This window comes from Piliocolobus tephrosceles, chromosome 12 (genome assembly GCF_002776525.5).
Source record: "Piliocolobus tephrosceles isolate RC106 chromosome 12, ASM277652v3, whole genome shotgun sequence".
Classification (NCBI taxonomy): domain Eukaryota; kingdom Metazoa; phylum Chordata; class Mammalia; order Primates; family Cercopithecidae; genus Piliocolobus; species Piliocolobus tephrosceles.
This window is the reverse complement of record NC_045445.1, coordinates 75,965,706-75,989,509: the sequence shown is the minus strand read 5'-3', so window position 1 is coordinate 75,989,509 and position 23,804 is coordinate 75,965,706. Positions and strand designations below refer to the sequence as shown.

The window sequence follows — 23,804 nt, the reverse complement described above, 5'->3', positions numbered from 1 at the left end:
GCCATACTGTTTTCCATAATGGTTGAACTAGTTTACAATCCCACCAACAGTGTAAAAGTGTTCCTATTTCTCCACATCCTCTCCAACACCTGTTGTTTCCTGATTTTTTAATGATTGCCATTCTAACTGGTGTGAGATGGTATCTCATTGTGGTTTTGATTTGCATTTCTCTGATGGCCAGTGATGATGAGCATTTTTTCATGTGTCTGTTGGCTGTATGAATGTCTTCTTTTGAGAAATGTCTGTTCATATCCTTTGCCCACTTTTTGATGGGGTTGTTTGTTTTTTTCTTGTATATTTGTTTGAGTTCTTTGTAGATTCTGGAAATTAGCCCTTTGTCAGATGAGTAGATTGCAAAAATTTTCTCCCATTCTGTAGGTTGCCTGTTCACTCTGATGGTAGTTTCTTTTGCTGTGCAGAAGCTCTTTAGTTTAATGAGATCCCATTTGTCAATTTTGGCTTTTGCTGCCGTTGCTTTTGGTGTTTTAGACATGAAGTCCTTGCCCATGCCTATGTCCTGAATGGTACTACCTAGGTTTTCTTCTAGGGTTTTTATGGTATTAGGTCTAACATTTAAGTCTCTAATCCATCTTGAATTAATCTTCGTATAAGGAGTAAGGAAAGGATCCAGTTTCAGCTTTCTACTTATGGCTAGCCAATTTTCCCAGCACCATTTATTAAATAGGGAATCCTTTCCCCATTTCTTGTTTTTGTCAGGTTTGTCAAAGATCAGATGGTTGTAGATGTGTGGCATTATTTCTGAGGGCTCCGTTCTGTTCCATTGGTCTATATCTCTGTTTTGGTACCAGTACCATGCTGTTTTGGTTACTGTAGCCTTGTAGTATAGTTTGAAGTCAGGTAGCGTGACGCCTCCGGCTTTGTCCTTTTGACTTAGGATTGTCTTGGCAATATGGGCTCTTTTTTGGTTCCATATGAACTTTAAAGCAGTTTTTTCCAATTTGGTGAAGAAACTCATTGGTAGCTTGATGGGGATGGCATTGAATCTATAAATAACCTTGGGCAGTATAGCCATTTTCACGATATTGATTCTTCCTATCCATGAGCATGGTATGTTCTTCCATTTGTTTGTGTCCTCTTTGATTTCACTGAGCAGTGGTTTGTAGTTCTCCTTGAAGAGGTCCTTTACATCCCTTGTAAGTTGGATTCCTAGGTATTTTATTCTCTTTGAAGCAATTGTGAATGGAAGTTCATTCCTGATTTGGCTCTCTGCTTGTCTGTTACTGGTGTATAAGAATGCTTGTGATTTTTGCACATTAATTTTGTATCCTGAGACTTTGCTGAAGTTGCTTATCAGCTTAAGAAGATTTTGGGCTGAGACGATGGGGTTTTCTAAATATACAATCATGTCATCTGCAAACAGGGACAATTTGACTTCTTCTTTTCCTAACCGAATACCCTTGATTTCTTTCTCTTGCCTGATTGCCCTAGCCAGAACTTCCAACACTATGTTGAATAGGAGTGGTGAGAGAGGGCATCCCTGTCTTGTGCCAGTTTTCAAAGGGAACTTTTCCAGTTTTTGCCCATTCAGTATGATATTAGCTGTGGGTTTGTCATAAATAGCTCTTATTATTTTGAGGTACGTTCCATCAATACCGAATTTGTTGAGCGTTTTTAGCATGAAGGGCTGTTGAATTTTGTCAAAAGCCTTTTCTGCATCTATTGAGATAATCATGTGGTTCTTGTCTTTGGTTCTGTTGATATGCTGGATTACGTTGATTGATTTGCGAATGTTGAACCAGCCTTGCATCCCAGGGATGAAGCCCACTTGATCATGGTGGATAAGCTTTTTGATGTGCTGCTGAATCCGGTTTGCCAGTATTTTATTGAGGATTTTTGCATCGATGTTCATCAGGGAGATTGGTCTAAAATTCTCTTTTTTTGTTGTGTCTCTGCCAGGCTTTGGTATCAGGATGATGTTGGCCTCATAAAATGAGTTAGGGAGGATTCCCTCTTTTTCTATTGATTGGAATAGTTTCAGAAGGAATGGTACCAGCTCCTCCTTGTACCTCTGGTAGAATTCAGCTGTGAATCCATCTGGTCCTGGGCTTTTTTTGGTGGGTAGGCTATTAATTGTTGCCTCAATTTCAGAGGCTGCTATTGGTCTATTCAGGGATTCAACTTCTTCCTGGTTTAGTCTTGGAAGAGTGTACGTGTCCAGGAAATTATCCATTTCTTCTAGATTTTCTAGTTGATTTGCGTAGAGGTGTTTATAGTATTCTCTGATGGTAGTATCTTTTTTTTAATAGCAATTATAAACGGATTTTTTTTTCCAGGTGGTTTGCTATTAGCATATAGAAACACTGCTGATTTTAGTAAGTTAATTTTGTATCTGTGACTTTACCAAATTTATTTTTTTGATTATTACTTTCTTTTCTTTTCTTTTCTTTTTTTTTTTTTTGAGACGGAGTCTTGCTGTGTCGCCCAGGCTGGAGTGCAGTGGCGCGATCTCGGCTCACTGCAAGCTCCGTCTCCCAGGTTCACACCATTCTCCTGCCTCAGCCTCCTTAGTAACTGGGACTACAGGCGCCCGCCACCATGCCCGGCTGATTTTTTGTATTTTTAGTAGAGATGGGATTTCACCGTGTCCTAGGATGGTCTCCATCTCCTGACCTCGTGATCCGCCCACCTCGGCCTCCCAAAGTACTGGAATTAACAGGTGTGAGCCACTGCGCCTGGCCCCAAATTTATTTTTTAGTTCTGTTTTTCAGTAGATTTTTTAGAGTTTTCTGTATATAAGATCATGCCACCTGCAAACAGGGACAATTTGACTTTCTTCTGAAACTTTTTTTTCTAAACTATGTTTATGGGATTTATCCTTGTTGCTACTTGTAGCTCTCCTTCAAGCTTTCTCATTCTCAGTGCTATAGACATTTGGGGCCAGATAATTCTTTGTTGTGAGGGGCTTTCTTGTCCATTACAGGATGATTGGCAGTATCCATGGCCTCTATGCACTAGATGCCGGTAGTACTCCCTTACTGCACTCTGAGTTGTGACAACCAAAAGTGTCTCCAGACATTTTGAAATGTCCTGTTGGTGGTGACATCACCCCTTTTCTCAGTGGGAATCACAACTCTAGTTCATTCATTTTAACTTCTATATCATGTTTCATTATAAATATACCACAACCAGTTTTTTCATTTCCTTGTTGGTGGACATCTAGATTATTTCCAAAGTTTTATCTATTAGCAACATTGTTGCAATGAGCATTTTTGTTCTTGTTTCCTTGTGCACATGTGTGAGACTCTATCTAGGGTACTATGCTTAGGAGAGAAAATGTTGAGTTTTAGTGTATGCATATTTTCAACTGTACCAGCTATCACGAGGCAGTTTCCATAATTGTACTAATTTATACTCTAACCAGTGGAACAAGAGAGATCCCATTTCTCCATATCCTCACCAACACTTGGTATTGTCAGATTTTGAGATTTTTATCTACCTGATGGAGGTGCATTATATTCATTGTGGTGTTAATTTGAATTTCCTTGATTACCACAAGGATCACAAATTGTGCAGATAGAGTTGTATCCAAAAAAGAATTAAGGCTGGGCGTGGTGGCTCATGCCTGTAATCTCAGCACTTTGGGAGGCCGAGGCGGGTGGACCACTTGAGGTCAGGAGTTGAAGATCAGCTTGGCCAACATGGTGAAACCCCATCTCTAGTAAAAATACAAAAATTACCCGGGCCTAGTGGCATGTGCTTTTAGTCCCAGCTACTCAGGAGGCTGAGGCAGGAGAATCACTTGAACCTACGTGGAGGTTGCAGTGAGCTGAGACTGTGCCACTGCACTCCAGCCTGGGTGACAGAACAAGACTCTGTATCAAGAAACAAAAACAAAAACAACAGCAAAAAAAAAAAAAAAAAAAAAAATTAAATCTTACTGCATGATTATTGAGAATACAGGAGCCTTTCCCAAATTATAAGTGCTGATTATTTTAGGGGAATTTTAGAATGATGTTTGTGCTTCTGTGACCAGCTTTAAGAAGTGGTTTTGAACAATCAGACTTCATATGTGCCATGTTTTGTACTCAATTTCTGTAGTTTCTGTTTCCAAACCAGAGATGATCATCTAGTCATAATATTGTACTTCCTCTTAGAAAATGATATTACTAATGGTGATTATCATCTCTGCTTAGGGAATGGCTCAAAACATATTAATAACTTGAAGTTATTTCCCTCAGTGTTGTTGGATGCTTTTGTTCTCAGAGTCACTCATCACTAATAGCTGGATGCCAATTTTGTCTCTTTGATACTGTGGTTTCCCAGACGCCTGCATTTTTTTCCCATACCATATGAAACTGTTTATGATCTTACTCTGTTTTCCGAGTCATTTTGCTGAATGCAATGGGATGTTACAAAAGATATTCCTGGTTTTGTACCTATGTTTAAGACATTTAAAATGAAAAAGATGGACATAAAATATATAACAAAGTCAATTAGAGTTGTGTGTATATGTAATAAAGTAGTGAGAGTGAGATGGAATTCCTCTGAGGTTTCACGTGTAAAGTCCAATTTAAGTAGAGTTATGAAAAAACCAATGCAGGTGAATTACGAAAGCAGAAATAAATATGTATTCAGAGTTGATATGACTTAAATTAAGATGTAGTGGGAAAAGTGGCTTCATTAATATAATTTTTGTTTGTGCTCACACATTGTGGATTCCTCAATACTTACTTCCTGGGTGAACGATCCAGTGCTTCTCTGGCTGACTCATCTCTCTCAGTTTCTCAGTAAAAGCCTGAGAGTTAGTCCAGTGCTTTGGTCTGGGACATACCCCATGATAAAACTGTATTTCAATCTTACATTCCTAAACAGGTAAACTAGCCTTCACCTACCAAAAATATTGTATTCTAAAAGTTTGTTGCCAATTCTGTTTGTTGAATTTGTTTTTTTCCCATAAAACGATTTAGTCAGCTCTGGTAATCTTGCTAGATCAGCCCTCACAAGCCCCATTTGACCCATAAGATACAGGAGCAAGTTTGAGTTCTGTGTTCTGGAGGTAGACAGTCAAAGCTATAAGAAGAATAAGGAAGAGTTTCCTTTTTTAGGCTCAGGACTATCCTTAGATAAAATTTTGATAGGATCTATTTGTTTTAGACATTCTTCTACTTCCATTTTTATACCCTTGTACTGCTTCCCACTGACCCCCTCCCAGGTCCCTAATACCTTCACGCTTGCCTTAAGTACTCCATCTTGGACTCACCACCTGAACTCATCCTATTTGTCCTTTGCTCCCAAACCTGCTTTTCCTGTCCTATCTGGGCTTTTGTTCTCTTGTGGTAACTGACCTTATGTAAGTATTAAGAGGGATAATTCCAACTATCATCCCCCTGATTATCAAAAAAGAGTTTATATTTTAAAAAGAAGATACAATGGATACTAAGACAACTGACCTTCAAAAAGTCACTTCATGGGGGAAAAGAGATATGGAAGGAGCTATTATAGATTAAATGAGGCAAAAGAGGCATAAAAGCAAATGCAGTGTGTGAACCTTGTGAGGGTCCTGAATAGTAAAATTGGACTTCTTCCGACTTGAAAATTTATACACAAAAGGCACTATCAAGAGAATGGAGGATTTGGGTACAAGCGGTTGAAAGATGGTTTGGATGCTCTGGTCAGATTCTGCTGTCCCAGTGAGGCTGGAAAATAGGGTTTGGAGGCAGGAACATAAGGCTGATTCACACTTCAGCTATGACAGGAAATATCCTCCCATAGAGCATAGGCCAAGTAAATGACTTTGTAACTTTACTTCATCCTCTCCTTTTACATAGCGTGTACTCCAAGTAGAGGGTATTTAAACTCACAAAAACTCTTTAAGAGGGCCTTTTGAGCCCCTGTGCTCAGGCCTGCTCCCATACTGTGGAGTGTACTTTCATTTTCAATAAATCCCTTCATTCCTTCCTTGCTTCGTTTGTGCGTTTTGTCCAATTCTTTGTTTAAGACGCCAAGAACCTGGACACCCTCCACCGTTAACACCAGCCCTTCCCTGTGGCTGACCCTGAGGTGTTACAAGTTTCTTCACAACCCTGCTTCCTCTCTCTTCTCCCTCATTTTCAGACCCCTCTTCAGCATCTTCCCTGGGAATTGCTGTGAGTTTAGGTCAGCTCGTTTTGAGCAGGAGCAGCAGCTGAACAGTAGGCCTGCTGGAGGAAGTGGGGCTGCAGATCGGAGACACAGCATTTTTGTTAACCAAACTTCTTGAAGCCCTATCTACAGTGTCAGCTAAAGTGGAAGAGCTTGCCATCAAATGTCCAGAAAATGCACATTTCCTTAAAGCATGATGGGACCTCTTGGAAGAACGCTGTGGTTCTTGGAAACCTGACAATTGATTTGGCATACTTAGCTGTTTGATAGTGACTGTGTAATAATTTATACTTCCTCATATATGATCATTTCACATGTGCCACATATATAGGATAATATCTAGCAGTTCTCTATATCTTCAGAATGAAATTTTTCTTGGTTTTCTTGACCTTTGTAAAAGCAGAATACTGATTCTATTTTTGATGTTGATCAGTACTTGTTTATTCTTACACTTTCTGCCCTTCAAACTTTCATAGAATCCTTTACAAAATTTAATTTTATCAGTGGATGGTTAATATTAATTGTGCCACAGTGCTACCAGTAGCAAACTAAGTGAACCATTATTTGTTGTGCAGTAACATGCCGAGCATGGCAGAGTTAGAAGTTGAACTTCATCTTATGGACCAAGGGAGGTAACTTTAAGGTTGCCAATGGTAGTTCCAGCTCCATTAGGCTAAGTTCTCTAGAGCAAATGATTGTCTTACTTCGATATCCCCAGCACCTAAAACAGTGTCACACAGCATTCACTAAATGTTTATTGAAACGAAGAGTTGACTAACATAAAAAAAGCTATTTTTTCTTCCTGTATTTAGTAGGAAGACTATAGTTGTTTCTCTAAAAAAAAAAAGAAAATATTATCTTTTTCACAGAGATTTTAACTTTGATGATAGCTTTTAAAAATGTGATAAATGCTTTTATCCTCCTATGATTATTTTTAAAAGTCTTTTTTTTTTTTTTTTTTTTTTGAGACAGGGTCTCATTCCGTCTCCCAGGCTGGAGTGCAGTGGTGCGATCTTGGCTCACTGCAATCTCCGCCTCCTGGGTCCAAATGATTCTCCTGCCTCAGCCTCCCCAGTAGCTGGGATTACAGACATGTGCCACCATTCCCGGCTAATTTTTTGGTTTTTAGTAGAGACGAGGTTTCACCATGTTGACCAGGCTGGTCTCCTGACCTCAAGTGATCCACCCACCTCGGGCTCCCAAAGTGCTGGGATTACAGGCATGAGCCACTGCACCCAGCCCAGGAAGTCTTTATTTCAGAAAATGAAAGACTGTCTAGAAAGAATGAACTTTTTTCCTATTTTTTTTCTATGGTTACTGCTTTTACACTTAATATTTTTTGTTTTTGGTATTTTTATATGTTTGATTGCTGTCTTTAAAGTGCCTTATCAGATTTATGGCTCTGTACTATGACTTTTGGAGCTTTACAAGTTATTTACGTAATTCTAACTAAGTTACTTTGCTTCCAATATGTCACATTTAAATAACATGATTGTTTTTATATTATTTGACCTTAGTGACAATGTTCTATTTTGTTTGTTCTGTATCTTATATCGCTTTTTGGTAGTTTGTATTATGTGTCAATGATCAAGCCATCTAATTCTGTACCATATATGACTTCTGGATATCTTTGATATGACATCTTAATTCTTTGTAGATATGGTGATGCGTACAGAATGCTATTCTGAAGCTCCACAATGGTGCAATGAAAGGCTGCAGATGGATGGGTAAAGAATAGTTTTGTTTAGCATATTAGGTCTGGTTCTGAACTTTTTTTTTTATACTTTAAGTTCTGGGGTACATGTACAGAACATGCAGTTTTGTTACATAGGTATACATGTGCCATGGTAGTTTGCTGCACCCATCAACCCATCACCTACATTAGGTATTTCTCCCAATGTTATTCCTCGCCTAACCCCCACCCCCTGACAGTCCCCAGTGTATGATGCTTCCCTCCCTATGTCCATGTGTTCTCATTGTTCAAATCCCACTTATGAGTGAGAACATGCAGTGTTTGGTTTTCTGTTCATGTGATAGTTTGCTGAGACTGATGGTTTCCAGCTTCATCCATGTCCCTGCAAAGGACATGAACTCATCCTTTTTTTATGGCAGCATAGTATTCCATGGTGTATATGTACCACATTTTCTTTATCCAGTCTGTTATTGATGGACATTTGGGTTGGTTCCAAGTCTTTGCTATTGTGAACAGTGCCACAATAAACATACATGTGCATGTGTCTTTATAGTAGAATGATTTATAATTCTTTGGGTATATATCCAGTAATGGAATTGCTTCTAGTTCTAGATCCTTGAGGAATCACCACACTGTCTTCCACAATGGTTGAACTAATTTACACTCCAACCAACAGTGTAAAAGCACTGGACTTTTTTTTTTAAGTTAAAGATCGCACATAGGGTGTGATATCTGTACCAAAGATGTGCTTATTTCAGCATTAGGAAAAATATTTTTCTTACATGTCCTGAAAATTGCAATTTTAAAAATGTACAAAATAAATTTTTATTAAAAGCAAATTTTATTTCCCAAAAAAAAAAAAAAAAAAAGAATGAAAGACAACCAACCGGATAGAAGAAACTATTTGAAAGTCTTATATCTGATAAGGGATTAATATCCAAGAATATAAAGAACTCTTACAACTCAACAAGAGCAACAAAACAACCTTATTAAAAATTGGGTAGAGTGCTTGAATAGACGTTTCTTCAAAGATATACAAATACCCAGTAAGCACATGAAAAGATGCTTGACATCATTAGTAATCAGAGAAATGCGAATCAAAACCACAATGAGATACTGCTTCACACCTACTAGGATGGGTAGAATAAAAAAGATAATAGATATTGGAGGTGGAACAATTGGGGCCCTCATATACTGCTGATGGGAGAATAAATGGTACAGTCGCTTTGGAAAACAGTCTGGCAGATCCTAAAACAATTAAACATAGAGTTATATGACCCAGCAAGTCTACTCTTAGGTATTACCAAAGAGAAATGAAAACACAAAAGTTTGTACATGAATGTTTATAGCAGCATTATTCATAATAGCCAAAAGATGGAAACAACCCAAATGTTCATCAACTGACAAATAGATAAAATATGGTATATCTATGCAGTGGAATATTATTCAGCCATAAAAAGGAATGATGTACTGATATGTACTGTAACATGGATGAACACTGAAAACATGCTACATGAAAGAAGTCAGTCATGAAAGACCACATATTACATGATTCCATTCATATGAAATGTCCAGAAGAGGAAAATCTATACAAACAAAGTAGAATAGTGGTTGCCTAGGACAGAAGGCTTAGGAGGTGATGACTGATAGCCAAGGGGTATGTGTTGTTGTTGTTATTGTTGTTTTTAGGTGAAAAACATGTTCTGAAATTGCCTGTGGTGATGGTTGCACATGTCTGTGAATATACTAACAACTATTGAATTCTACACTTTAAATGTGTGAATTATGTAATACATGAACTACATCTCAAGAATGTTTTAAAACTGATGTTGGGAAAACAGGACATCCACATGTAAAACAATATATGTTAGATCCTTACCATACACCATGTACAACAATTAACTCAAAATGGATTAAAGACCTAAATATGAGAGCCAAAACTACAAAAACTCTTAGAAGAAAACATAGCAGTAAATGTTCATAACTTTGAATGTGGCAATGGTTTCTTAGATATGACACAAAAAACACAAAAGACAAAAGATAAATTGGGCTTCACAAATTAAAAGCTTTTGTGATTCAATGGACACCATCAAGAAAGTGAAAAGAATGGAATACTGATACATTTTACACATCAATGTACCTTGAAAACGTTATGCTAAGTGAAAGCATCCAGACACACAAGGGCACATATTGAATGAATCCATTTATTTGAAGTGACCGTATGGGCAAATCCATAGAGATAGGAAATAAATTAGTGTTTGCCAGGGGCTGTGAGTAATGGGGAGGAATGGGGAGTGTTGCTAATGGGCATGGGATTTCTTTTTGGAGTAATGAAAATGTTCTGTAACTACATAGTCATTAGGGTTGCATATCCTTGTGAATGTACTAAAAAGTATGAACTGGATATTTAAAAGGCTGAATTTTTTTTGTTTCTTCTAAAAAAAAACCAGGATAGATGTGCAGAATGTGCAGGTTTGTTACATAGGTTTATGCGTGCTATGGTGGTTTGCCGCATCTATTGACCCATCCTTTAAGTTTCCTCCCCTCAACCCCCACCCCCCAACAGGCCCAGTGTGTGATATTCCCCTCCCTGTGTCCATCCATGCGTTCTCATTGTTCAACTCCCACTTATGAGCAAGAACATGCGGCATTTGGTTTTCTGTTCCTGTGTTAGTCTGCTGAGGATGATGGTTTCCAGCTTCATTCATATCTCTGCAAAGGACATGATCTCATTCCTTTTTATGGCTGCATAGTATTCCATGGTGTATATGTACCACATTTTCTTTATCCAGTCTATCATTGTTGGCCATTTGGTTTGGTTCCAAGTCTTTTCTATTGTAAATAGTGCTGCAATAAACATACGTGTGAATGTGTCTTTATAGTAGAATGATTTATATACCTCTGGGTATAGACCCAGTAATGGGATTGCTGGGTCAAATGGTATTTCTGGTTCTAGATCCTCGAGGAATCACCATACTGTTTTCCATAATAGTTGAACTAATTCAGGTTCCCACCAACAGTGTAAAAGCGTTCCTATTTCTCCACAGCCTCGCCAGCATCTATTGTTTCCTGACTTTTTAATAATTGCCACTCTGGTGTGAGATGGTATCTCATTGTGGTTTTGATTTGCATTTCTCTGATGATCTGTGATGCTGAGCTTTGTTTCATATGTTTGTTGGCTGCATAAATGTCTTCTTTTGAGAAATGTCTGTTCATATCCTTTGCCCACTTTTTGATGTTTTTTTTTGTTGTTGTTGTTGAAGTTCCTAGTAGATTCTGGATATTAGACCTTTGTCAGATGGGTAGATTGCAAAATTTTTTCTCCCATTCTGTAGGTTAAAAGGCTGAATTTTAGAGCATGTGAATTATATCCCAATTTAAAAAAGAATGCATATGTCTTAGTTCAGGCTTCTATAACATAATACCATAGACTGGGTGGTCTAATTGTTCAAAGCTCCACAGAAACTAGTTGGAGAAGTTACAAGAGTCCATTAATCATCTTGCTTTGTTAGTAGCAGCGGGCATGGTTCAGCATTTTCTGTTAAAGTTTCTCTGAGCTCACCAAAACCAAAATGATGTAGTAATACTTTTTATACCATTTGAAGTAAAAGGTACAAAAGGTTATACACTGAAAATTCTTTTTCCCACCCTTATTCCCTAACGACTCATTTCCCCTCACCAGAGGAACCACTGTTTCCATGGTATATATTAGATTGATTTATATGAAATTGCCAGTGTTTGACTATGATGATTTTATGTGGTTCAGCCTAATATCAGTGAAAAAACAGTCCTATCTTAATGGAATTTTTATTCTAGTGGGAAGTGTATTACTTAATTATTGCAGTGTAACAGATAACCCCAAAATTTAGTGGCTTAAAGCAACAAACATTTATTATCTGACATTTCCTATGACTCAGTAATTTGGGAGCAGCTTAGATGGGTGGTTCTGGCTCAGGGTGTCTCATGAAGTTGTAGTCAATATGGTGTCTGGCGATGCAGTAGTTTAAAGGCTTAACTTGGGTCTGAAGGAGCAGTTTCCAAGGTGGTTCACTTACCTGGCTATTGGCAGGAGGCCTTAGGTCTTTGCTGGTTTTTGACATGAGGCCTCAGTTCCTTGCCATATGAACCTCTCCATAAGGCTGCTTATATGTCTTCATGCATGGTAGGTGGCTTCCCCCAGATTTCATGATTCAGGAGAGAGGACAACAAGGAAAACACAATGCTTTTTTCTCCTCTTGCAATATTTTTTATGACCTAGTCTTGGAAGCTACACCTTGTCACTTCTACCTTAGTCTATTCATTAGAAACAAGTCATTAGGCCGGGTGTGGTGGCTCACGCCTGTAATCTCAGCACTTTGGGAGGGTGAGGCAGGTGGATCACTTGAGGTCAGGCATTTGAGACCAGCCTGGTCAACATGGTGAAGGCTTATCTCTACTTAAATACAAAAAATTAGCTGGATGTGGTGGCATGCGCCTGTAATCCCAGCTACTGGGGAGGCTGATGCAGGAGAATCACTTCAATCCGGGAGGTGGAAGTTGCAGTGAGCTATCGTGCCACAGCACTCCAGCCTGTGAGACAGAATGAGACCCTGTCTCAAAACAAAACAAAACAAGACAAAAACAACAACAACAACAAAAACCAAGAAACAAGTCATTAAGTTCAGGCACACTGAAGGGGAAAGGATTAAATTCCACCTCTTGAAGGAAGGAGTAGCAAAGAATTTGTGGGCATATTTTAAAACCACCACAGGAAAGCAGACAATAAGCAATAAACAGAATAAATCAGCAAATTATGGAGCATGTTAGCAGGTGGTAAGTTCTATGAAAGCAAAAGAAAAAGCAGAGGTAAGAGGAATCAGAGTATATTTGTGTGGAAGGGATGTAGGTTGCAGTTTTAAATAGGATGGTCAGCATAGTCCTCATTAAGGTTAGATTCTAACAAAGACTTGCAGACAAAGAAGTTAGCCAAGCAGTTATCTGGAAGAAGAAAGTCCCAAAGCAAGAGAATAGCTAAAACGAAGGCCTTGAGTTAGGAGTCATCCTTGCATGAGTTAACAGCCAGGAGGCCAGTATGACTGGCACAGAGAAGGGTTTGGTGAGTGGTAGAAGAGGAGGCCAGGTAAATTCGAGGGGGACAGGCATGGGAAATCATGTGGGACGTTGCTGGCTGTTGTAAGGATTTGGGGCATTTTTGATTAGTTCTTAATTTCTACTTACAAATGTTAAATGAGATTATGTATGGGAAACTTTAGTAATCAGGAAAGCACTCTATGAAAGCTAGTTACTTGTATTAAAGTATTGAAATTTTTATTTTTAGTTAGCATAGCCATAGAAACAACTGTCCTTTACTTCATCAAAGGTAATGAGAATTTTTTCCTAAGCAAGAAGAATGCTTACCATATTTTATTACTAGCACATTTTAATTTTTTAAACATGACACTTGAGCATATATAAAATATAGCATATTTTTAATTGGGGAGGTGGGGGAAAAGTTAAGGAAAGATTATTTGCATGGCTGAAATTAATTAGTTTATTGTTTCTAACAGGAATGTAAAGAGGAAATCAAAATGGATCCAAGTATGGGTGTGAATTCTGTTACCATTTCTGTTGAGGGTATGACTTGCAATTCCTGTGTTTGGACCATTGAGCAGCAGATTGGAAAAGTGAATGGTGTGCATCACATTAAGGTAAGTTACTCTTTGGAAACTGAAGTCAAATGCCATTGAAGAGAATTCTACTAGAAATTACTTCTAACACTGAGTTAGAAGCAGACACACTGACACATTTGGCAATAAAAACTATTGGTTTTCTTATCTTGAAGCTAAATAAGTTTTCTTTGACCCATTAATTCCTCTTATGAAGAAAAAAGATATATTTTCAATTTAAAAACATCTGAACATGGAATCTTGATATTGTGGTTGTATATTTACAGATTTATATTATATTCTAAGTATATGAGTATTTATATACTGCTTATTACTCTGAATCTCATACTGAACTAAAATATATGTTCTCAGGCAATGGGTTGGGGTTTTCTTTTTCTTTTATAACATGGTGATTATTTTGCAATTAAAAATTGAAGAGAAAATGTCTAGAGAATTACTAGTATACTTTGGTTTTTATTTTTAATTTTTTTTTTTTATACTTTTTTTTGAGACGGAGTCTTGCTCTGTGTCCCAGGCTGGAGTGCAGTGGCCGGATCTCAGCTCACTGCAAGCTCCGCCTCCCGGGTTCAGGCCATTCTCCTGCCTCAGCCTCCCGAGTAGCTGGGACTACAGGCGCTCGCCACCTCGCCCGGCTAGTTTTTTTGTATTTTTTAGTAGAGACGGGGTTTCACTGTTAGCCAGGATGGTCTCCATCTCCTGACCTCGTGATCCACCCGTCTCGGCCTCCCAAAGTGCTGGGATTACAGGCTTGAGCCACCGCGCCCGGCCTTTAATTTTTTTTTTTTTTTAGACAGGGTCTTGCTCTGTCACCCAGGCTGGAGTGCAGTAGCAAAATCACAGCTCACTGTAGCCTAGATTTCCCAGGCTCAAGCAATCCTCCCATCTCAGCCTCCCAAGTACCTAGGACCACAGGCGTGCACCACCATGCCAGCTAATTTTTTTTTTTTAAGGTGGAGTTTTGCTCTTGTTGCCGAGGCTGGAGTGCAATGGCACGATCTCAGCTCAGCACAACCTCCGCCTCCTGGGTTCAAGCAATTCTCCTGCCTCCGCCTTCCGAGTAGCTGGGATTACAGGCATGTGCCACCACGCCCAGCTAATTTTGTATTTTTAGTAGAGACAGGGTTTCTCCATGTTGGTCAGGCTGGTCTCGAACTCCCGACCTCAGGTGATTCGCCTGCCTCAGCCTCCCAAACTGCTGGGATTACAGCGTGAGCCACTGCGCCCGGCTGCATGCCAGCTAATTTTTAAATTTATTTTTTGTAGCGATGGGGATCTCACTGTGTTGCCCAGGCTGATCTCAAACTCCTGGACTCAAGTGATCCTCCCACCTGGGCCTCCCAGAGTGTGGGGATTACAGGTGTAAACCACCATGCCCAGCCAAAATTATTAGTACACCTTGTATGATATGCCTAAGAAAGACTCTATTATTGGTTTTTCTGTTTGTTTTTTTCAGACTCTTGGACTTTAAGTTGAAGACGCTATTATTGTTTAACATTCCTTGAGCATCAACAACATTCTAGATACACTGTGGTTAAAGATGTAGTTCAGGTTATAAAAAAGCCTTCTGAATACTGCATGAAGTACCTGTGGTTATCATAAGAAACTTCATGCATATATGGCAGGGATTGGAAAATGATGATCTGCAGGTCAAACCCAGTTTGCCAACTGCTTTCATATGGCTCATAAGCTAAGAATGCCTTTTACATTTTTACATGGTTGAAAAAAAATTTAAAAAAAAATTTAGGAACTTTTGAAAAGCATGTGAAATTCAAATTTTTGTGTCTGTAAGTAAAATTTTAGTAATGTGAAGTTTTATTAGAACACAGCCACACTCATTCATTTACGTATTGTGTACAGCCCTTTTTTTCGCTACAACAGAGTTGAATAGTTGTGACAGAGCCCATATGTGGTGTCATTGGTAAGTGATATACTGCCAAATGATTTACCACAGTAGAAATACCATTTTGTCTTCCCACCAGCAATGTTTGTGTTTCACTTTGAAATGTTCCATTTTCTCCACGTTCTCTCCAACAATTTGTATTGTCAGTCTTTTAAATTATAGACATTCTAATGGGTATGTAATATTATGTCACTAATTCTCATTTCCTTAATGGCTAATGATGTTGAGCATCTTTTCGTGTGCTTATTAGGCATTTGTATACCTTCTTTGGTGAAATGTATGTTAAACCCTTTGGCCAAATTTTTAGTTTGGTTTTTTTGTTTTCTTGTTACTGAATTTTGATTATATATTCTGAATATAAGTCTTCTGTCAGATATGTGTTCTACAAATACATTTTTCCAGTCTGTGGCTTGTCTTTTCAGTCTCTTAAAAAGTGTCTTTTGCAGAGCAGAAGTTTTTATTTTTGATGAATTCCAGTTTATCCACCTTTTTTCCTTTTATGCCTTATGCTTTAGTATATCTAAGAAATCATGGCCTAACTCAAGGTCACAAAGATTTTTCTCCTATGTCTTTTTCTAAAGACTTTTATGATTTTAGATTTAACGTTTAGGTCTATGATCCATTTTGAATTAACTTGTATACATTGTTAGATACTGGTTGAAGTTAATTTTTTTTCGGATATGGATATCCATTTTTCCCAGCATCATTTGTTAAAAAGTCTGTTCTCTCTCCATTGAATTGCCTTTGAACCTTTTTTGAAAATCAATTGACCATATATTTATTGGTTTATTTCTTTCTGCGCTATTCTGTTCTATTGATCTGTATGTCTGTCCTTTGGCCAATACCACACAGTTTTGGTTATTGTAGCTTTATAATAAGTATTAAAATAAGTATTAAAATCAGATACTGTGATTCCTTAACTCTTTCTTCTTTTTCAAAATTGTTTTGGTTAGTCTAGGCCCTTTTCCTTTCCATATAAATTTTAGAATCTTATATGGATTCTAAATCTTATATAAATTTTAGAATCTTATGTGGATTCTAAAGTTTATAAGTTTCTACAAAAATATCTGCTGGGATTTTCATTGAGATTGTGTTTATTCTATAGATCCATTTGGACAGAAGTAACATCTTAACAATATTGAGTTTTCCAATCCATGCACATAGTATATGTCTATTTATGTTGGTATTCTTTGATTTCTTTTATCAGCAATCTATAGTTTTCAGCATGCAGTTTCTGTACATATTTTGTTAGATTTATTTTTAAGTACTTTATGTTTTTGAATATTGTTATACATGGTACTGTTTTTAAATTTTAAATTTAAATTTAATTTCAGTTGTTCATTATGAGGTTTTTGTATGTTGACTTTGTATCCTGGAACCTAGCTAAACTGACTTATCAAACCTATTAGCTTTTTTGTAGATTTCTTGGGATTTTCTATGTAATTATGTCATCAAGGTATATAAATAGTTTTTTTTGTTGTTGTTTGTTTGTTTGTTTTAAGATAGAGTCTCACTCTGTGACCCAGGCTGGAGTACAGTGACACACTGTTGCCTCACTGCAACCTCCACCTCCTGGGTTCAAGTGATTCCCATGCCTCAGCCACCCAAGTAGCTGGGATTACAGGCACATGCCACCACACCGGGCTAATTTTTGTATTTTTAGTAGAGTTGGGGTTTCGCCGTGTTGGCCAGGGTGGTCTTGAACTCCTGGCCTTGAGTGATCCGTCCACCTCGGCCTCTTAAAGTGCTGTGATTGCAGGTGTGAGCCACCGCGCCTGGTCACATAGTTTTATTTCTTCCTTTGTAGTCTGTATATCTTTTATTTTTTCCCTTGTATTATCAAACCTTCATTACAATTTTGATTAGGAGTGGTGAGAGTGAATGATGGTGGGGGGAAACATTCAGTCATTTACTGTTAGCATTGTGTTAGTTGTAGACTTTTGTAGATGCTATTTGTCAGATTAATGAAGTTATTTCTATTACTAGTTTGCTGAGGGTTTTTTTAAACATCATGAATGGATGTTGAATTTTGTCAAGTGCTTTTTCGGCGTATAGAGATGATCATATGATTTTTCTCCTTCAGTCTGTTAAGATGGTGAATTACACTGATTGATTTTCAAATGTTGAACCAGCCATGCATTCCCAGGATAAGCCTCACTTGGTCAAAGAAGACTTACTTTTCATTAAAAATTTCAAACATACACAAAGGTGGAGAAACTATTAATAGTACAAGAATCTACCCTATACCCATCATCTAGAAAAATCCTTGCTATTTATTTGCATGCCATTCTTATCAGTTGAAGTTAATAATGTGTTTTGCTGATGGTCCTAAGAGTTGGTCCAGGCCTTCCTGCCTGTTCTATTCTGTTAAGGTAGATGTCTCTGACTAGTGGATTGGAACTTCGTAGTATGTCTCCATACCAGTTGCCATTTCTAAGCCTTTTGGCCACCCCCTGCCACCACCCCTACCCGCCCCTTTCCCTTGTCACTCTTCGCAATTCTCAGCCCTAATTGTAGTATATATAATTTCAGTACTCTTTCCCATGCTTTATTTAGTTTGTTTTTGAACATATTTTTTTCCTATTTCTCTCCAACTTGTATCTCAGGATCCAAAGAATTAACAATATCTCATGCCAAAAGCTTGAGGATTCCTACTGTATTGACAATAACATACAGAAGCTTTTGCTTAAATATTATGCTTACTTTTTTTTTTTAAAGACAGAATCTCACTCTGTCGCCCAGGCTGGAGTGCAGTGGCACCATCTCAGCTCACTGTAACCTCTGGCTCCTGGGTTCAAGCGATTCTTGTGCCTCAGCCTCCCAAGTAGGTGGGACTACAGGTGCACATCACCATTCCTGGGTAATTTTTTGTATTTTTAGTAGAAATGGGGTTTCACCATGTTGGCCAGGCTGGCCTGGAACTCCTGATCTCAGGTGATCCTCCCGCCTCGACCTCCCACAGTGTTGGGATTACAGGCATGAGCCACAACACCCAGCCTGAATTGCTTACTCTTAAACATGTTTATTTTTACTGCCAGGCCTTAATGAGTCAGTATTGGATGTGTCATTTTAGCTGAGTTGTATTCTCATTTGTGTAATATACTTATCATTTTAATGTTATTTTATCATTAAAACAACTTTATATTGGTGGTAATTCTATTTGCTGGAGGTTCTCTGTAATTTTGCTTTTATGCAATGTTCATTACAGTAATGGCGGGAAGTTAATGCCCCTTTGGAATTTGATCAGCTTGCATCAATACCAGAATGGTTTTCCTATGACTAGTTGAGATTCACGTGCAATACATTTTTTTGACATACTACCAGGAGCAGATGTTAACATTATAATGAAAACTTTGTCCAACTGAACATCAGATTTAGCACAAAATTCAAAATTAGGGACATGATGGATTCTTTCTAATTATCAGAAGCTCATTATATTTTTAAGGGCATGAATGATTACATTGGAACTAGAATATTTTGTGTCTCCAGATCAGATACTTGTGACAGCTCTACTTTTTAACTATTCTTGATCTAAACAATTTTTACCATTTATTTATCAGAGATTTCAAAATGGTTTTGGCTCTTTAGTGAAATACAGAATTTATACTTTATCTCTGCAGTATTCTTATCTAAAATTCTGATTTCTCATAAGATCTTGAGTAGATTGGTTTCAGTTTGCCTTGTTTTTATTACCCAAAATTGGCTAATTAGCCCATCATTACTCTCTATGAAGTCTGATACATTTCCTTAATTCAAGAGTCCTATGAAGTGTGGTGCTAATATGTGGACAATTCTTCTCTTCCTAATCTGAAACTGTAGGTGATTTTTCCATGTCTAAGTTTTATATTCATCTTGGCCAGAGAGTAAACTTTGGATCCATATTACTATTTGTGTGAGAGAAAATGCAGTATTTCTCATTTCTTGACTCTACACTCTGATTAGCTAAGACTATGTTGATAGCTGTGACTAGAAAAGTTTTATTTGCATAGTACGTATTCCTTCTCCTAAGTTTTCTGTACTGTTGACATCCATGTGAATACTTAGATATGAACTTTCCATTTTCACATGCTCCAAAGGTAGAGTTTTTTTGTTTTGTTTTGTTTTTTGTTTTGTATTCACCATCTACCGTGGCATAACTCCAGTCTTAGAGGCTCCCACATTGCTTCTTCCTGGCAACATCCCCGAACAGGGATACAATTGCCTTTAATGATCTTTGGGAAAGAGCCAAGTTGGAAAAGCTGAGAGATGACAGGTAATTATTTTATGTATTTATCTTCAAAATATTCAAATTTATATAAAAATATTTTCCCCTAATAATATCTATGCAAAAGTTAAAGGCATATTTTGCAGTTTGTTGATTAGGAAAGAGAATAGCAAAAGTAGCTCTGCAACCTCAGTGCTAACGCTTTAAAAATGAGTTGCTTAATTTCAATGAGTAATAAGTATGACACATGCATTTGATTTATCCTCAAATGAAACTAATTAAACCTCCTCCACTTGATCTAAGGTGGGGCTAGTGTTGAGGGCCAGAACAGAAGCTGAACCTTACTAATTATATAGTAGTGTCTGCTAATTGCAGTAAAGCTGTTTTAACCATTTGGAAACTAGTTCATGTAATTTTTTGCCAAGTGACTTAGGTACTTATTGTCTACTGACAGCTAAAGTGTTTTCCAAAACCCTCAACTCTCTGTCTAGTAAGCTATTGTAGGTGAATATTTGTCTCTGCCAACATATCCATGCATAACTATAAAACTAGATTCTGCTTTGATATTTGCAAATACATTCTTGCTTCCCAAAACAGTCTGTTTGCATCACAGTCATATGTAAGATAACTGTTTCCACTGCATCTTCCCAAAGTTCACCACTGCTTAATAAGGTCTGTTTAAGGTCAAACAAATGCAATTGAATTTTGATTACACTGAAAATGAAGAATAGCAGCAATATAATATGAAAGCACTTTGTGTTGTCAACAGTGATTTATACAAATCCCAGTGACAGATACTCAAGACTACTTTCCAGGGCACATTCATAATTTCATTGCTAAAAATAAAAGAAAATACACTTATTCTGCCTTTTTCAGTTCTGCCTCTCCTGTTTCAGTAAAAAGCCCTTATGTTAGTAACCTTTATTCTTTTTTTTTCTTTTTTTAAAAAATATTTTACTAAGTGTGAAGTCTTCTAGGGCCGGAGACAGATTTTCTGTGAAGTTAATGAAGCTTAAGTTTCAGAGCTCCTCATTTGCATTGACCTTCTAAGACTCTAGAAGGAGTATCAGCAGTATGTTTACATGGTCATGTGTTTTTGTACAATTTGAAAAAGTAAAAAAAAATTTAACCACAACCCTTCAAGACCATTGTCCATTTCTACTTCGATGACTCTTCTGTTAGACCTCCCCTTTGTGTTAGCATGATATTGGAGTGGCCATGACCATTTTGGGGATGTGACTAAGGGGAGGTTGAGCTGGGGATACGTTTAGTTCGGGGTTAGTAGGCTATTTGACTATATAGGTGATTCTTTGTCACTTCTGTGTATAGTGGAGTTTTTGCAAGGAATTCTGATATAGGGATGGCTTCTTGGAACACCCCTACTACTCATGGTGCCAACTCACTAAGCATCATGACATGAAGGTGTGGGGCTCAGTGTAAAACTGGTAAATGAATGTTACCAGTTCAAAGAATATGTAAGATTAGTCACTTCACAAGTAAATTTGAAATGCCCTGAAATCTTACAGCTCATATATGAAAGAAACTCAATAGTTTTCTCAAATTTGACAGCAGCCCTAAAAATTTATGAATGCCTAGTTGTTATGTTGAAAGGAACATTTCTAAACTATCATTAATTTTAAAACAATTTATCTAGAGAAAATACTTAACTATTTTTATTTTCTTTATATACAAGTGATTTTATAAAGTCGTCAAATGAAGCACTAAAGAATATACAGCCAAAAACATAGGAAAAGAAAGTATCAGAGAGGTATATCAGGCATTATTAATAAAAATGTTTTTGTTATGGATTTTTATGATATTTGTTAGCTTTAAAAACTTATAACTCGTGATTTAATTTTTTTTTTTTTTTTCTGTGAGACAGAGTCTTGCTCTGTCATCTGGACTGGAATGCGATTGTGCGATCTCGGCTCACTGCAACCTTCGCCCTCCTGGGTTCAAGCAATTCTCCTGTCTCAACCTCCCGAGTAGCTGGCATTACAGGCACGCAGCACCACGCCCGGCTAAATTTTGTATTTTTAGTAGAGACGGGGTTTCACCATGTTGGCCAGGCTAGTCTCAAACTCAGATGATCCGCCCCCCTCCGCCTTCCGGAGTGCTGGGATTACAGGTGTGAACCACTGCACCCGGCCATATAACTTATGATTTTTGTTATGCGCTTGGAATATTCTCTTTGGTACAAAATTTTGTTGTTTATGGTTTTGTATTCTTTTTTTTAAAGAAGGCCCTTCAAATTGTTTAAGTTTCAGACACCACAAAGTGTGAATTCCTCTCTTTCTAGACATCATATAGAAAATTGTCTTTGCCCAAACATAATTTATAGTCAGAATGTAGTTCAACATGATCATACATAAATATTGATTACTTTTTAAAGAATGTTACGGCTTAAAATTTCTGTGAATAATTAATGGGAACTAGGCTTAATACCTGGGTGAGAGAATAATCTGTACAACAAACCTCTATGATACAAGTTTACCTATATCACAAACCTGCACATGTACCCCTGAACTTAAAATAAAAGTTAAAAAAGAAATGTACACAAAAAATAATATTTCTATATCATAACTTCTAGGATTATAATTAAGCCTGAGGTGCAGTTCATTTAGAAACCAGATTTGGAGAGAAGAGTGTTTCAACTAAGTCAAGGAGCTCTTGGTAGTGTTTGGAATGAAGTAATACGATTGTGATATTAAATTGAGTAAGTTGTTTTATTGGAAAATGCAACAGCAGAACAGATTAGAACTTTAATGAACAGAATTCAAAGAGAGTGAATAGTCAGGAAATCTCTAATTTTGGAATAAATAGAATATGACTGTTTGCCTTTGCAACTTTAGAATTTAAATACATTTTGAAAATTGTGTCCTAAGTTATACAGTACATAAATGTAATCTTCTTGTTTGTCCTGCCAGTGTTAAGACTGTAGACTTTAAAGGGATTAACCTGAAGTTTAATTTAATCACCCCGGTAGTCTGTTCAAAGGAAAAGTAAAATAGGCAGATAATGTGAAGATCTTTCTCTGGGGTTGTTTGGCCTTTTTGAAAGTAGAAATGTAAAAACAAATTTAATAAGATATAAGTACTGAATGATTCCAAAGGTTAATGCCTTATTAACAAATTAGTTTGTCCCTGAAACTTACAATGCTAACTTTTTAAGTGCTTTTCCCCTTTGATTAGATAAAGGCGATAGTCCATTCCCTTAATATAGACTATCCTTTAGAAAAATGACCACATCACGGATCACGAGGTCAGGAGTTTGAGACCAGCCTGACCAACATGTTGAAACCCCATCTCTACTTAAAATACAAAACTTTAGCCGGGCGTGGTGTCGTGCGCCTGTAATCCCAGCTACTCAGGAGGCCAAGGCAGGGTAATCACTGGAACCCTGGAGGCAGAGGTTGCAGTGAGCTGAGATCATGCCACTGCACTCCAGCCTGGGCGACAGAGCAAGACTCCAACTCAGTAAATAAATAAATAAATAAATAAATAAATAAAGACTCCAACTCAATAAATAAATAAATAAATAAATAAATAAATAAATAAATAAATAAAATAAAATAAAAATGACCACATAAATGCTAGCAGTTACTAAATTCCTCCTTTGGATCAATAAATACATTCGTTACTCCCCTTACAATTAATTGGTGTTTTTATTATTGAAAAAGTAACACATATACAGAGTAAAATTCCTCTCCCAAGGAAAACTAGTTGTCCTATGTATATGTATCCTTCCAGAAAGACTATTAATATAAAACTGTTTTTTTTTAATTTTTTGAGATGGAGTCTCTTGCTCTTGTTGCCCAGGCTGGAGTGCAGTGGTGTGATCTCGGCTCACTGCAACCTCCGCCACCCAGGTTCAAGTGATTGTCCTGCCTCACTCAGCCTCCTGAGTAGCTGGGATTACAGGTGCCTGCCACCATGCCTGGCTAATTTTTGTACTTTTAGTAGAGACGGGTTTTGCCATGTTGACCAGGCTGGTCTCGAACTCCTGACCTCAGGTGATCCGCCTGCCTCAGCCTCCCAACGTGCTGGGATTACAGGCGTGAACCACCGTGCCTGGCCAAAACTATTTACATGTACATAAGTATATATACTTGATGTGTGTGTGTCCACTTTTTCTAAAAACGGAAGCATACTATGCACATCATTCTGCATCTTGCTTTTTTTTAAATTAGCACATATATCTTAGATATTGTTCCACATCAATATATAGAGACCCATCTAA

At 37.5% G+C, this 23,804-nt stretch overlaps 1 protein-coding gene across 7 annotated transcripts in view; it reads left to right on the top strand.

Moving 5' to 3' along the window:
- Positions 1–23,804, top strand: part of ATP7A (ATPase copper transporting alpha) — a 155,766-nt gene that overhangs the window by 60,256 nt on the left and 71,706 nt on the right. For 5 of the 7 annotated variants that reach the window (XM_023202322.1, XM_023202325.1, XM_023202321.1 and 2 more), the window contains one exon: positions 13,342–13,482. In XM_023202322.1, coding sequence (XP_023058090.1) covers positions 13,363–13,482 — 120 coding nt within the window. In that variant the 5' untranslated portion in view covers positions 13,342–13,362. Of the gene's footprint in view, positions 1–13,341; positions 13,483–19,515; positions 19,614–23,804 lie in introns of those variants that run through there. The other 2 variants (XM_023202327.1, XM_023202328.1) reach the window with 2 other exon arrangements.